At 43.9% G+C, this 14,959-nt stretch overlaps 1 protein-coding gene across 2 annotated transcripts in view; it reads left to right on the top strand.

Annotated features, from left to right (window-relative positions):
* Positions 1–14,959, top strand: part of RHCG (Rh family C glycoprotein) — a 236,053-nt gene that overhangs the window by 113,224 nt on the left and 107,870 nt on the right. For both annotated transcript variants that reach the window (XM_069766218.1, XM_069766217.1), the window contains exon 2: positions 12,428–12,614. In XM_069766218.1, coding sequence (XP_069622319.1) covers positions 12,428–12,614 — 187 coding nt within the window. The remainder of the gene's footprint in view (positions 1–12,427; positions 12,615–14,959) is intronic.

Below are 14,959 nucleotides of genomic sequence, written 5' to 3'. Positions count from 1 at the left end.
ATTAAGTACGCCTGCGCATGAGCCGAGACAGAAGCAAGGAAGAGGATGTCATCACATGAAGATGGGAGGCGCCGCACCTGGACCTGCGACGCCCATTGGACCGGACCACACCGGACCGCCCCCCCCCCCCCCAGGTGAGTATAATATAACTTTTTTTTCTTATCTTCCAGTTACATCAGAGGCTTATCTACATCATTACAGAATGCTGTAGATAAGCCCCTAATGGCGGTGGCGGCAGCTTATATACGAAAAAGTAGGTGACAGATTCCCTTTAACTGTTCCTCATAAAACATACTTTGCAGTTCGCTCACCATCCTGGAAGCTCTTCTCTGAACTTGCTCCAGTTTTTCAATGTCTTTTTTAAAATGTGGTGCCCAGAACTGATCTGATTAGATCTGATCTGAGCTGAAGTACCTGATAATGGCCAATACACAGTATATGGATCTGTGTTGTGAATTCTGTGGCTGAATTCACTCCTGTGGTCACAAGTGGTACTGCAGCTTCTGAGCTTCCTCCCTCAGGTGTTCTTGTGAGCTCGTTAACTGCTTCACTACTTAACTCCGCCTGATGCTGCTATCCTTGCTCCTTGAAGACACAAAAGAGAATAGTAAAACCAAAAACACTCAGTTAGAAAAAATGTTGCAGTAATCCGCAAGTGCTAGTAAAAGATGTAAAAAACAGGGTATTTGGTTGATACGTTTTTTGCAAAAAATGTATACTAAGCTGCTCTACCAATCTTCACGGTATACCCTTATCAGAGCAGTCCTAACTAATGTATGCAATCCCTATCTGATGTATTTAAAAACCTGATCATCTGTATATAACCTGTGTGAACAGGGTTCAGAGAGGAAAAATCCATGTGTGCATACAGGGTAGAACAGCTATTGTGCAGATAGCCCAAGAGGAGTGGTGGAACTCCCCAGTCTTGTAGACACAAGAGAACAATTATGGAAACAGGAACACATGGGCTACTTGCACAGTGAACAAGTCTGTAGGATCATGTTCACACACCACCAAGAAACCTGAAGACACAAAAGAGAATAGTAAAACCAAAAACACTCAGTTTGAAAAAATGTTGCAGTAATCCGCAAGTGCTAGTAAAAGATGTAAAAAACAGGGTATTTGGTTGATACGTTTTTTGCAAAAAATGTATACTAAGCTGCTCTACCAATCTTCACGGTATACCCTTATCAGAGCAGTCCTAACTAATGTATGCAATCCCTATCTGATGTATTTAAAAACCTGATCATCTGTATATAACCTGTGTGAACAGGGTTCAGAGAGGAAAAATCCATGTGTGCATACAGGGTAGAACAGCTATTGTGCAGATAGCCCAAGAGGAGTGGTGGAACTCCCCAGTCTTGTAGACACAAGAGAACAATTATGGAAACAGGAACACATGGGCTACTTGCACAGTGAACAAGTCTGTAGGATCATGTTCACACACCACCAAGAAACCTGAAGACACAAAAGAGAATAGTAAAACCAAAAACACTCAGTTTGAAAAAATGTTGCAGTAATCCGCAAGTGCTAGTAAAAGATGTAAAAAACAGGGTATTTGGTTGATACGTTTTTTGCAAAAAATGTATACTAAGCTGCTCTACCAATCTTCACGGTATACCCTTATCAGAGCAGTCCTAACTAATGTATGCAATCCCTATCTGATGTATTTAAAAACCTGATCATCTGTATATAACCTGTGTGAACAGGGTTCAGAGAGGAAAAATCCATGTGTGCATACAGGGTAGAACAGCTATTGTGCAGATAGCCCAAGAGGAGTGGTGGAACTCCCCAGTCTTGTAGACACAAGAGAACAATTATGGAAACAGGAACACATGGGCTACTTGCACAGTGAACAAGTCTGTAGGATCATGTTCACACACCACCAAGAAACCTGAAGACACAAAAGAGAATAGTAAAACCAAAAACACTCAGTTTGAAAAAATGTTGCAGTAATCCGCAAGTGCTAGTAAAAGATGTAAAAAACAGGGTATTTGGTTGATACGTTTTTTGCAAAAAATGTATACTAAGCTGCTCTACCAATCTTCACGGTATACCCTTATCAGAGCAGTCCTAACTAATGTATGCAATCCCTATCTGATGTATTTAAAAACCTGATCATCTGTATATAACCTGTGTGAACAGGGTTCAGAGAGGAAAAATCCATGTGTGCATACAGGGTAGAACAGCTATTGTGCAGATAGCCCAAGAGGAGTGGTGGAACTCCCCAGTCTTGTAGACACAAGAGAACAATTATGGAAACAGGAACACATGGGCTACTTGCACAGTGAACAAGTCTGTAGGATCATGTTCACACACCACCAAGAAACCTGAAGACACAAAAGAGAATAGTAAAACCAAAAACACTCAGTTTGAAAAAATGTTGCAGTAATCCGCAAGTGCTAGTAAAAGATGTAAAAAACAGGGTATTTGGTTGATACGTTTTTTGCAAAAAATGTATACTAAGCTGCTCTACCAATCTTCACGGTATACCCTTATCAGAGCAGTCCTAACTAATGTATGCAATCCCTATCTGATGTATTTAAAAACCTGATCATCTGTATATAACCTGTGTGAACAGGGTTCAGAGAGGAAAAATCCATGTGTGCATACAGGGTAGAACAGCTATTGTGCAGATAGCCCAAGAGGAGTGGTGGAACTCCCCAGTCTTGTAGACACAAGAGAACAATTATGGAAACAGGAACACATGGGCTACTTGCACAGTGAACAAGTCTGTAGGATCATGTTCACACACCACCAAGAAACCTGAAGACACAAAAGAGAATAGTAAAACCAAAAACACTCAGTTTGAAAAAATGTTGCAGTAATCCGCAAGTGCTAGTAAAAGATGTAAAAAACAGGGTATTTGGTTGATACGTTTTTTGCAAAAAATGTATACTAAGCTGCTCTACCAATCTTCACGGTATACCCTTATCAGAGCAGTCCTAACTAATGTATGCAATCCCTATCTGATGTATTTAAAAACCTGATCATCTGTATATAACCTGTGTGAACAGGGTTCAGAGAGGAAAAATCCATGTGTGCATACAGGGTAGAACAGCTATTGTGCAGATAGCCCAAGAGGAGTGGTGGAACTCCCCAGTCTTGTAGACACAAGAGAACAATTATGGAAACAGGAACACATGGGCTACTTGCACAGTGAACAAGTCTGTAGGATCATGTTCACACACCACCAAGAAACCTGAAGACACAAAAGAGAATAGTAAAACCAAAAACACTCAGTTTGAAAAAATGTTGCAGTAATCCGCAAGTGCTAGTAAAAGATGTAAAAAACAGGGTATTTGGTTGATACGTTTTTTGCAAAAAATGTATACTAAGCTGCTCTACCAATCTTCACGGTATACCCTTATCAGAGCAGTCCTAACTAATGTATGCAATCCCTATCTGATGTATTTAAAAACCTGATCATCTGTATATAACCTGTGTGAACAGGGTTCAGAGAGGAAAAATCCATGTGTGCATACAGGGTAGAACAGCTATTGTGCAGATAGCCCAAGAGGAGTGGTGGAACTCCCCAGTCTTGTAGACACAAGAGAACAATTATGGAAACAGGAACACATGGGCTACTTGCACAGTGAACAAGTCTGTAGGATCATGTTCACACACCACCAAGAAACCTGAAGACACAAAAGAGAATAGTAAAACCAAAAACACTCAGTTTGAAAAAATGTTGCAGTAATCCGCAAGTGCTAGTAAAAGATGTAAAAAACAGGGTATTTGGTTGATACGTTTTTTGCAAAAAATGTATACTAAGCTGCTCTACCAATCTTCACGGTATACCCTTATCAGAGCAGTCCTAACTAATGTATGCAATCCCTATCTGATGTATTTAAAAACCTGATCATCTGTATATAACCTGTGTGAACAGGGTTCAGAGAGGAAAAATCCATGTGTGCATACAGGGTAGAACAGCTATTGTGCAGATAGCCCAAGAGGAGTGGTGGAACTCCCCAGTCTTGTAGACACAAGAGAACAATTATGGAAACAGGAACACATGGGCTACTTGCACAGTGAACAAGTCTGTAGGATCATGTTCACACACCACCAAGAAACCTGAAGACACAAAAGAGAATAGTAAAACCAAAAACACTCAGTTTGAAAAAATGTTGCAGTAATCCGCAAGTGCTAGTAAAAGATGTAAAAAACAGGGTATTTGGTTGATACGTTTTTTGCAAAAAATGTATACTAAGCTGCTCTACCAATCTTCACGGTATACCCTTATCAGAGCAGTCCTAACTAATGTATGCAATCCCTATCTGATGTATTTAAAAACCTGATCATCTGTATATAACCTGTGTGAACAGGGTTCAGAGAGGAAAAATCCATGTGTGCATACAGGGTAGAACAGCTATTGTGCAGATAGCCCAAGAGGAGTGGTGGAACTCCCCAGTCTTGTAGACACAAGAGAACAATTATGGAAACAGGAACACATGGGCTACTTGCACAGTGAACAGGTCTGTAGGATCATGTTCACACACCACCAAGAAACCTGAAGACACAAAAGAGAATAGTAAAACCAAAAACACTCAGTTTGAAAAAATGTTGCAGTAATCCGCAAGTGCTAGTAAAAGATGTAAAAAACAGGGTATTTGGTTGATACGTTTTTTGCAAAAAATGTATACTAAGCTGCTCTACCAATCTTCACGGTATACCCTTATCAGAGCAGTCCTAACTAATGTATGCAATCCCTATCTGATGTATTTAAAAACCTGATCATCTGTATATAACCTGTGTGAACAGGGTTCAGAGAGGAAAAATCCATGTGTGCATACAGGGTAGAACAGCTATTGTGCAGATAGCCCAAGAGGAGTGGTGGAACTCCCCAGTCTTGTAGACACAAGAGAACAATTATGGAAACAGGAACACATGGGCTACTTGCACAGTGAACAAGTCTGTAGGATCATGTTCACACACCACCAAGAAACCTGAAGACACAAAAGAGAATAGTAAAACCAAAAACACTCAGTTTGAAAAAATGTTGCAGTAATCCGCAAGTGCTAGTAAAAGATGTAAAAAACAGGGTATTTGGTTGATACGTTTTTTGCAAAAAATGTATACTAAGCTGCTCTACCAATCTTCACGGTATACCCTTATCAGAGCAGTCCTAACTAATGTATGCAATCCCTATCTGATGTATTTAAAAACCTGATCATCTGTATATAACCTGTGTGAACAGGGTTCAGAGAGGAAAAATCCATGTGTGCATACAGGGTAGTGACAGTTCTTGGGAATTGCACCTTAATTCCTTATGAAAATGATGATTGAATCATAGAATGTTAAAGTTGAAAGGGACCTCTAGGGTCATCGTGTCCAACCTCCTGCTCAATGCAGGATTCACTAAACCATCTCAGACAGATGTCTGTCCAGCCACTGTTTGAAGACTTCCATTGGAGGAGAACTCACCACCTTTCACGACAGTCTGTTCCATTCATTGGACATCCTCACTGTCAAAAAGTTTTTTCTAATATCTAATCTGTATCTTTTCAGTTTCATTCCATTGCTTCTCGTGTTTCCATGTACAAATGAGAATAATCCTGATCCCTCTACACTGTGACATTCCTTCAGATCTTTGTAGACCGCTATTAAGTCCCCTCTTAGCCTTCTTTTTTGCAAGCTAAATATTCTAAGATTCTTTAAAGGGAATCTGTCACCTACTTTTTCGTATATAAGCTTCGGTCACAGTCATCATAGACTTATCTACAGCATTCTGTAATGCTGTAGATAAGCCCCCAATGTAACCTGAAAGATTAGAAAAAGAAATTAGATTATACTCATCTGGGGGGGCGGTCCGGTGCGGTGTTGCAGTCCGGCACCTCCCATCTTCATGCGATGATGTCCTTCTCCTTGCTTCTGTCGTGGCTCCTGCGCAGGCGTACTTTATCTGCCCTGTTGAGGGCAGCGTAAAGTACTGCAGTGCGCAGGCGCTGGACTTCTCGGACCTTTCCCTGCACCTGCGCACTGCAGTACTTTGCTCTGCCCTCAACCAGGCAGATTAAGTACGCCTGCGCATGAGCCGAGACAGAAGCAAGGAAGAGGATGTCATCACATGAAGATGGGAGGCGCCGCACCTGGACCTGCGACGCCCATTGGACCGGACCACACCGGACCGCCCCCCCCCCCCAGGTGAGTATAATATAACTTTTTTTTCTTATCTTCCAGTTACATCAGAGGCTTATCTACATCATTACAGAATGCTGTAGATAAGCCCCTAATGGCGGTGGCGGCAGCTTATATACGAAAAAGTAGGTGACAGATTCCCTTTAACTGTTCCTCATAAAACATACTTTGCAGTTCGCTCACCATCCTGGAAGCTCTTCTCTGAACTTGCTCCAGTTTTTCAATGTCTTTTTTAAAATGTGGTGCCCAGAACTGATCTGATTAGATCTGATCTGAGCTGAAGTACCTGATAATGGCCAATACACAGTATATGGATCTGTGTTGTGAATTCTGTGGCTGAATTCACTCCTGTGGTCACAAGTGGTACTGCAGCTTCTGAGCTTCCTCCCTCAGGTGTTCTTGTGAGCTCGTTAACTGCTTCACTACTTAACTCCGCCTGATGCTGCTATCCTTGCTCCTTGTCAATGTTTCAGTGTTGGATCTGAGCTTCTCCTGATTGTTCCTGTGACCTGCTGCTCTGTATAGCTAAGTGCTTTTTGTTTTTTTGTTGCTTTTTTTCTGTCCAGCTTGTCTTTTGTTTTGCTGGAAGCTCTGCGACGCAAAGGGTGTACCGCCGTGCCGTTAGTTCGGCACGGTGGGTTTTTTTTTGCCCCCTTTGCGTGGTTTTGCTTTAGGGTTTTTTGTAGACTGCAAAGTTCGCTTTACTGTCCTCGCTCTGTCCTAGAATATCGGGCCCCACTTTGCTGAATCTATTTCATCCCTACGTTTTGTCTTTTCATCTTACTCACAGTCATTATATGTGGGGGGCTGCCTTTTCCTTTGGGGAATTTCTCTGGGGCAAGTCAGGCCTATTTTTCTATCTTCAGGCTAGCTAGTTTCTTAGGCTGTGCCGAGTTGCCTAGGTAGTTGTTAGGCGCAATCCACAGCCGCTTTTAGTTGTGTTTAGGATAGGATCAGGTGTGCAGTCTACAGAGTTTCCACGTCTCAGAGCTCGTTCTTGTATTTTTGGGTATTTGTCAGATCAATGTGTGCGCTCTGATCGATAAGCACACTGTGTTTCTGGATTGCCTTCATAACACCTGTCATTAGCAAACATAACAGTACAAGGAGCCAAACTAATGATTCTCAATAGAGGGAAAGAAAAAGTTCTGACATCATTTTTTTTTTTTCTGCTCTGTGTTCACTTTTTTTTTTTTCCCCTAGACATTTGGGTGATTCTGGACACAGGTGTGGACATGGATATTCAGGGTCTGTGCTCTTCAATGGATAATCTCGTTATAAATGTACAAAAAATTCAAGATACTATTGATCAGAAATCTATGTTAGAACCAAGAATTCCTATTCCTGATTTGTTTTTTGGAGATAGAACTAAGTTTCTAAGTTTCAAAAATAATTGTAAGCTATTTCTGGCCTTGAAACCTCATTCTTCTGGTAATCCTATTCAACAGGTTTTGATTATTATTTCTTTTTTGCGCGGCGACCCTCAAGACTGGGCATTTTCTCTTGCGCCAGGAGACCCTGCATTGAGTAGTGTCGATGCGTTTTTCCTGGCGCTCGGATTGCTGTACGATGAGCCTAATTCAGTGGATCAGGCTGAGAAAAATTTGCTGGCTTTGTGCCAGGGTCAGGATGATATAGAAGTATACCGTCAGAAATTTAGCAAATGGTCAGTACTCACTCAGTGGAATGAATCTGCGCTGGCAGCTTTGTTCAGAAAGGGTCTCTCTGAGGCTCTTAAGGATTTCATGGTGGGATTTCCTATGCCTGCTGGTTTGAATGAGTCTTTGTCTTTGGCCATTCAGATCGGTCGACGCTTGCGCGAGCGTAAATCTGTGCACCATTTGGCGGTACTGCCTGAGGTTAAACCTGAGCCTATGCAGTGCGATAGGACCATGACTAGAGTTGAACGGCAGGAATACAGACGTCTGAATGGTCTGTGTTTCTACTGTGGTGATTCCACTCATGCTATTTCTGATTGTCCTAAGCGCACTAAGCGGTCCGCTAGGTCTGCCGCCATTGGTACTGTACAGTCCAAATTCCTTCTGTCCATTACCTTGATATGCTCTTTGTCGTCATTTTCTGTCATGGCGTTTGTGGATTCGGGCGCTGCCCTGAATCTGATGGATTTGGATTATGCTAAACGTTGTGGGTTTTTCTTGGAGCCTTTGCGGTGTCCTATTCCATTGAGAGGAATTGATGCTACACCTTTGGCCAAGAATAAACCTCAATACTGGGCCCAGCTGACCATGTGCATGGCTCCTGCACATCAGGAAGTTATTCGCTTTCTGGTGTTGCATAATCTGCATGATGTGGTCGTGTTGGGGTTGCCATGGCTACAAACCCATAATCCAGTATTGGATTGGAATTCCATGTCGGTATCCAGCTGGGGTTGTCAGGGGGTACATGGTGATGTTCCATTTTTGTCGATTTCGTCATCCACCCCTTCTGAGGTTCCAGAGTTCTTGTCTGATTATCTGGATGTATTTGAAGAGCCCAAGTCCGATGCTCTACCTCCGCATAGGGATTGTGATTGTGCTATCAATTTGATTCCTGGTAGTAAATTCCCTAAAGGTCGATTATTTAATTTATCCGTGCCCGAACACGCCGCTATGCGCAGTTATGTGAAGGAATCCCTGGAGAAGGGACATATTTGCCCATCGTCATCACCACTGGGAGCAGGGTTCTTCTTTGTAGCCAAGAAGGATGGTTCGCTGAGACCGTGTATTGATTACCGCCTTCTTAATAAGATCACTGTTAAATTTCAGTATCCCTTGCCATTGTTATCTGACTTGTTTGCTCGGATTAAGGGGGCTAGTTGGTTCACTAAGATAGATCTTCGTGGTGCGTATAATCTGGTGAGAATCAGGCAAGGAGATGAATGGAAAACTGCATTCAATACGCCCGAGGGTCATTTTGAGTATCTAGTGATGCCGTTCGGACTTGCCAATGCTCCATCTGTGTTTCAGTCTTTTATGCATGACATCTTCCGTGAGTATCTGGATAAATTCCTGATTGTTTACTTGGATGACATTTTGATCTTCTCAGATGATTGGGAGTCTCATGTGAAGCAGGTCAGAATGGTTTTTCAGGTCCTGCGTGCTAACTCTTTGTTTGTGAAGGGATCAAAGTGTCTCTTCGGTGTGCAGAAAGTTTCATTTTTGGGGTTCATCTTTACCCCTTCTACTATCGAGATGGATCCAGTTAAGGTCCAAGCCATCCAGGATTGGATTCAGCCGACATCTCTGAAAAGTCTGCAAAAGTTCCTGGGCTTTGCTAATTTTTATCGTCGCTTCATCTGTAATTTTTCTAGCATTGCCAAACCATTGACCGATTTGACCAAGAAGGGTGCTGATTTGGTTAATTGGTCTTCTGCTGCTGTGGAAGCTTTTCAGGAGTTGAAGCGTCGTTTTTGTTCTGCCCCTGTGTTGTGTCAGCCAGATGTTTCTCTTCCGTTCCAGGTCGAGGTTGATGCTTCTGAGATTGGAGCAGGGGCGGTTTTGTCACAGAGAGGTTCTGATTGCTCAGTGATGAAACCATGTGCTTTCTTTTCCAGGAAGTTTTCGCCCGCTGAGCGTAATTATGATGTGGGCAATCGAGAGTTGCTGGCCATGAAGTGGGCATTCGAGGAGTGGCGTCATTGGCTTGAAGGAGCTAAGCATCGCGTGGTGGTATTGACTGATCATAAGAACTTGACTTATCTCGAGTCTGCCAAGCGCTTGAATCCTAGACAGGCCCGTTGGTCGTTATTTTTTGCCCGCTTCGACTTTGTGATTTCGTACCTTCCGGGTTCTAAAAATGTGAAGGCGGATGCTCTGTCTAGGAGTTTTGTGCCCGACTCTCCGGGTTTATCTGAGCCAGCGGGTATCCTCAAGGAAGGAGTCATTGTGTCTGCCATCTCCCCTGATTTGCGGCGGGTGCTGCAAAAATTTCAGGCGAATAAACCTGATCGTTGTCCAGCAGAGAAACTGTTCGTCCCTGATAGGTGGACTAATAAACTTATCTCTGAACTTCATTGTTCGGTGTTGGCTGGTCATCCTGGAATCTTTGGTACCAGAGAGTTAGTGGCTAGATCCTTCTGGTGGCCATCTCTGTCACGGGATGTACGTACTTTTGTGCAGTCCTGTGGGATTTGTGCTAGGGCTAAGCCCTGCTGTTCTCGTGCCAGTGGGTTGCTTTTGCCCTTGCCGGTCCCAAAGAGGCCTTGGACACATATTTCGATGGATTTCATTTCTGACCTTCCCGTTTCTCAAAAGATGTCAGTCATTTGGGTGGTCTGTGATCGCTTTTCTAAAATGGTCCATCTGGTGCCCTTGGCTAAATTGCCTTCCTCCTCTGATTTGGTACCTTTGTTCTTTCAGCATGTGGTTCGGTTGCATGGCATTCCTGAGAATATTGTTTCTGACAGAGGTTCCCAGTTTGTTTCAAGGTTCTGGCGAGCCTTTTGTGGTAGGATGGGCATTGACCTATCCTTTTCCTCGGCTTTCCATCCTCAGACTAATGGCCAGACCGAACGAACCAATCAGACCTTGGAAACATATCTGAGATGTTTTGTTTCTGCAGACCAGGATGATTGGGTGTCCTTTTTGCCGTTGGCTGAGTTCGCCCTTAATAATCGGGCCAGCTCGGCTACCTTGGTTTCTCCATTTTTTTGCAATTCTGGGTTCCATCCTCGTTTCTCTTCAGGACAGGTTGAGTCTTCGGACTGTCCTGGTGTGGATTCTGTGGTGGATAGGTTGCAGCAGATCTGGACTCAGGTAGTGGACAATTTGATCTTGTCCCAGGAGAAAGCTCAACTTTTCGCTAATCGCAGACGCCGTGTGGGTCCCCGACTTCGTGTTGGGGATCTGGTTTGGTTATCTTCTCGTCATATTCCTATGAAGGTTTCCTCTCCTAAATTTAAACCTCGTTTTATTGGTCCGTATAGGATTTCTGAGGTTCTCAATCCTGTGTCTTTTCGTTTGACCCTCCCAGACTCCTTTTCCATACATAATGTATTCCATAGGTCGTTGTTGCGGAGATACGTGGCACCTATGGTTCCATCTGTTGAGCCTCCTGCCCTGGTTTTGGTGGAGGGGGAATTGGAGTATATTGTGGAGAAGATTTTGGATTCTCGTGTTTCTAGACGGAAACTCCAGTATCTGGTTAAATGGAAGGGTTATGCTCAGGAAGATAATTCCTGGGTTTTTGCCTCTGATGTTCATGCTTCCGATCTTGTTCGTGCCTTTCATGCGGCTCATCCTGGTCGGCCTGGGGGCTCTGGTGAGGGTTCGGTGACCCCTCCTCAAGGGGGGGGTACTGTTGTGAATTCTGTGGCTGAATTCACTCCTGTGGTCACAAGTGGTACTGCAGCTTCTGAGCTTCCTCCCTCAGGTGTTCTTGTGAGCTCGTTAACTGCTTCATTACTTAACTCCGCCTGATGCTGCTATCCTTGCTCCTTGTCAATGTTTCAGTGTTGGATCTGAGCTTCTCCTGATTGTTCCTGTGACCTGCTGCTCTGTATAGCTAAGTGCTTTTTGTTTTTTTGTTGCTTTTTTTCTGTCCAGCTTGTCTGAGACGCAAAGGGTGTACCGCCGTGCCGTTAGTTCGGCACGGTGGGTTTTTTTTGCCCCCTTTGCGTGGTTTTGCTTTAGGGTTTTTTGTAGACTGCAAAGTTCGCTTTACTGTCCTCGCTCTGTCCTAGAATATCGGGCCCCACTTTGCTGAATCTATTTCATCCCTACGTTTTGTCTTTTCATCTTACTCACAGTCATTATATGTGGGGGGCTGCCTTTTCCTTTGGGGAATTTCTCTGGGGCAAGTCAGGCCTATTTTTCTATCTTCAGGCTAGCTAGTTTCTTAGGCTGTGCCGAGTTGCCTAGGTAGTTGTTAGGCGCAATCCACAGCCGCTTTTAGTTGTGTTTAGGATAGGATCAGGTGTGCAGTCTACAGAGTTTCCACGTCTCAGAGCTCGTTCTTGTATTTTTGGGTATTTGTCAGATCACTGTGTGCGCTCTGATCGCTAAGCACACTGTGTTTCTGGATTGCCTTCATAACACCTGTCATTAGCAAACATAACAGATCTGTGGTGTCCTGGCGCTATACACTGTGAACTTAAAGCAACTGTAGGACCTGAAAACATCAGATAAGCGGCGGTGCTGTGTGTCAGACACAGATCTGACACTGATAACTTGGGGATACGTCATCAAGATCTTAGCTCTTTTAAAATATGCTTAAAGATATCTCACCTTATTGAGATAATGTTTACCTTTACATAGGAAAAATAATTTATACTGTTCTGCTTTCTTTGCAGGTTTCCAGGACGTCCATGTAATGATCTTTGTTGGCTTTGGCTTTCTTATGACTTTCCTAAAGAAATATGGCTTTGGCAGTGTTGCGTTCAACTTCTTGCTCGCAGCCTTTGGAATACAATGGGCCATGCTGATGCAGGGATGGTTTCACACATTTGAAGGTGGCAAGATTCATGTCAGCGTAACAAGGTGAAAAGGCCTGGAAGACCTATTTTCTCTTAATATTTCTAAACTCAATCTGTTATGTTTACTTAAATAGATTCCTTCATCCCTGGGGTCTCCATGGCAAATATTACAATAAAAGCCAATTTTCTTGTGATGGGTAAAACATCAACTAATTACTTGAAACATAAAACTGTGGTGCTTGTTTGCCTTTCATCTTTGAATTACCTCTATACACACTTGTTTGCCAAAAATAGAGTGATTGCTAGAAAATTGTGAATCTAAACCAGAAAATACATAACAGTCCAGCACTTGCCTTGTCTTGTTACCTCCATGCATGGGTCTGTACACTTTATTATGCAAAAACTACTGATCTCCCCTGCATTTTTTTCTACAAATGGCTTAGACGTACCAGAAACAAGGCAACATTTTAGGTGCGCCTTCAAGCATTTTGTAAGAAACCCAAAGGGATTATTGATAATTTTTACCTTTTGGGGTTTAAGGTTTGTAACCAGTCAAAATTATAGGAATAATATAATTTATTGTCTGAAAAAATAGTTGTTTTATCATATGCAAATCCAAGGGCATACCATATTTTTCAGACTATAAGACGCACTGGACCATAAGACGCACCCCAAATTTTCAGAAGGAAAATAGGGAAAAAAATAATGTGTCAAATGGGGGTCCGTCTTACAGTTCGAATTCAGCTTACCAGGGAAGGGATCGGCACAGGTGGAGGAGTAGTCACAGGGGTCGATCGGTGGTCCAGCTAAGTGCGGTGGCTCTGGGAAATCCCATCCCAAACTGGTGTGATGGCGGTGGCTCTGTGCTGGGACAGGAGAGGCAGCTGTGCAGAGGCTCTGTGCTGGGGCAGGCGCTCTGTGCTGGGGCAGGGGCTCTGTGCTGGGGCAGGGGCTCTGTGCTTGGGCAGGGGCTCTGTGCTGGGGCAGGAGAGCTGTAATCAAGGGCAGGGGCTGTGCTCCGGTACAGTGGCAGTGGCTCTCTGTGCTCTGTGGGGGGCTCCGCTGGCATTTTGTCAAAGCACAGAGGCCCCCACACATTCATTGCTGCCATGTTGTGGTGGCCTCCGGGAACATGGCCTCAGGGAACATGGACATCGAAGCGGGGGCGGCACATGCTCAGAATCAGATCTCGGCAACAAGATCTCATCCCGAGAGCTCGTCTCCCAAGATCTCGGGACAAGAACTGAAACTGAGCATGCGCCACCCAGCCCGGCGGCCATCTTTCTGGAGGCCATGTTCCCAGAGGCCACCACAACATGGCAGCAACGGATGTGCGGGGACCTCTGGGCTTTGATGAAATGCCGGCGGAGCCCCCCATGGAGCACAGAGAGCTGCTGCCACTGCCCCGGAACACAGCCCGCCACAACCACACCACAGAGCCCCGCCGCATTGCCACAGCCGCAGGATTTGTAAGTATATTGCAACCATGAGACGTACCCCCATTTTCCCCCAAAATCTTTTGGGAAAAAAAGTGCGTCTTATGGTCCAAAAAATACAGTATCTATAGTGGGTACAGACGTTGCAGTTGCGCACATGCCCTGGAGTTAAAGGGGACAAAGGTCTAAAACCAAAACTCAGGTTAAGTTCTCAGGATGAGTTTTTGATGTTCTGTATTTTTGCTGCTAAAAAAAAATAGGGTTTTGCAACCCCAGCAAAGAGGATAGGATTTTAAAAAATCTCATGCTCTGTTTTTTTTTGTTGTTCAGCGTATACTGAAATCCGCAACATGTCAATATCTCTTGTTAGTTTTGCACCACAACTTTAATATTTCAAACTTGTAAAAACACATTACCATACTTGTTCGGGATTCATAAGCAATGTGTTTAATTCAGCTTTAAGCCGATTTCACACACTTGTGAAGCATGGACCAAGTTCGGATTGGAATACCAGTCCTGAGCACTGGGCCAGCCAACCTGAGCTATCTGCTTTATTGGCACTTGTAAAGCAATTATTTCAAGCAAAGAGACCTTGAAATTGGGCCTGGTATTACAATCCAAGCTTGGTTCATGTTTACACCGTGTTTTAACCTCTTTCCGACATCGGACGTAATAGTATGCCGATGTCAGACTCCCCCTGTTTGGTGCGGGCTCCAGTGCTGAGCCCGCACGTTTCATGGCACATGTCAGCTGATCCACCCATGGCTGTTATCTAGTCAAATGCCACTGTCAGTCTCTGACTGTGGCATTTAACTCGCACTTCTGGGAATCGCTCCAAAAATCCCACCCATCAGTGACCCCATCACGTGATTGAGGGTTATTGATGGGTTAGCATGACAACCAGAGGTCTCCAGTAGACCTCTATGGTTGTCATAGCTAGATTGCTATGAGCGCCGACCACCGAGTGAGCATT

The sequence above is a fragment of the Ranitomeya imitator genome, chromosome 4 (genome assembly GCF_032444005.1).
Source record: "Ranitomeya imitator isolate aRanImi1 chromosome 4, aRanImi1.pri, whole genome shotgun sequence".
NCBI classification, from domain to species: domain Eukaryota; kingdom Metazoa; phylum Chordata; class Amphibia; order Anura; family Dendrobatidae; genus Ranitomeya; species Ranitomeya imitator.
The sequence above is the reverse complement of the archived record's forward strand: the minus strand, read 5'-3'. Positions and strand labels throughout refer to the sequence as shown.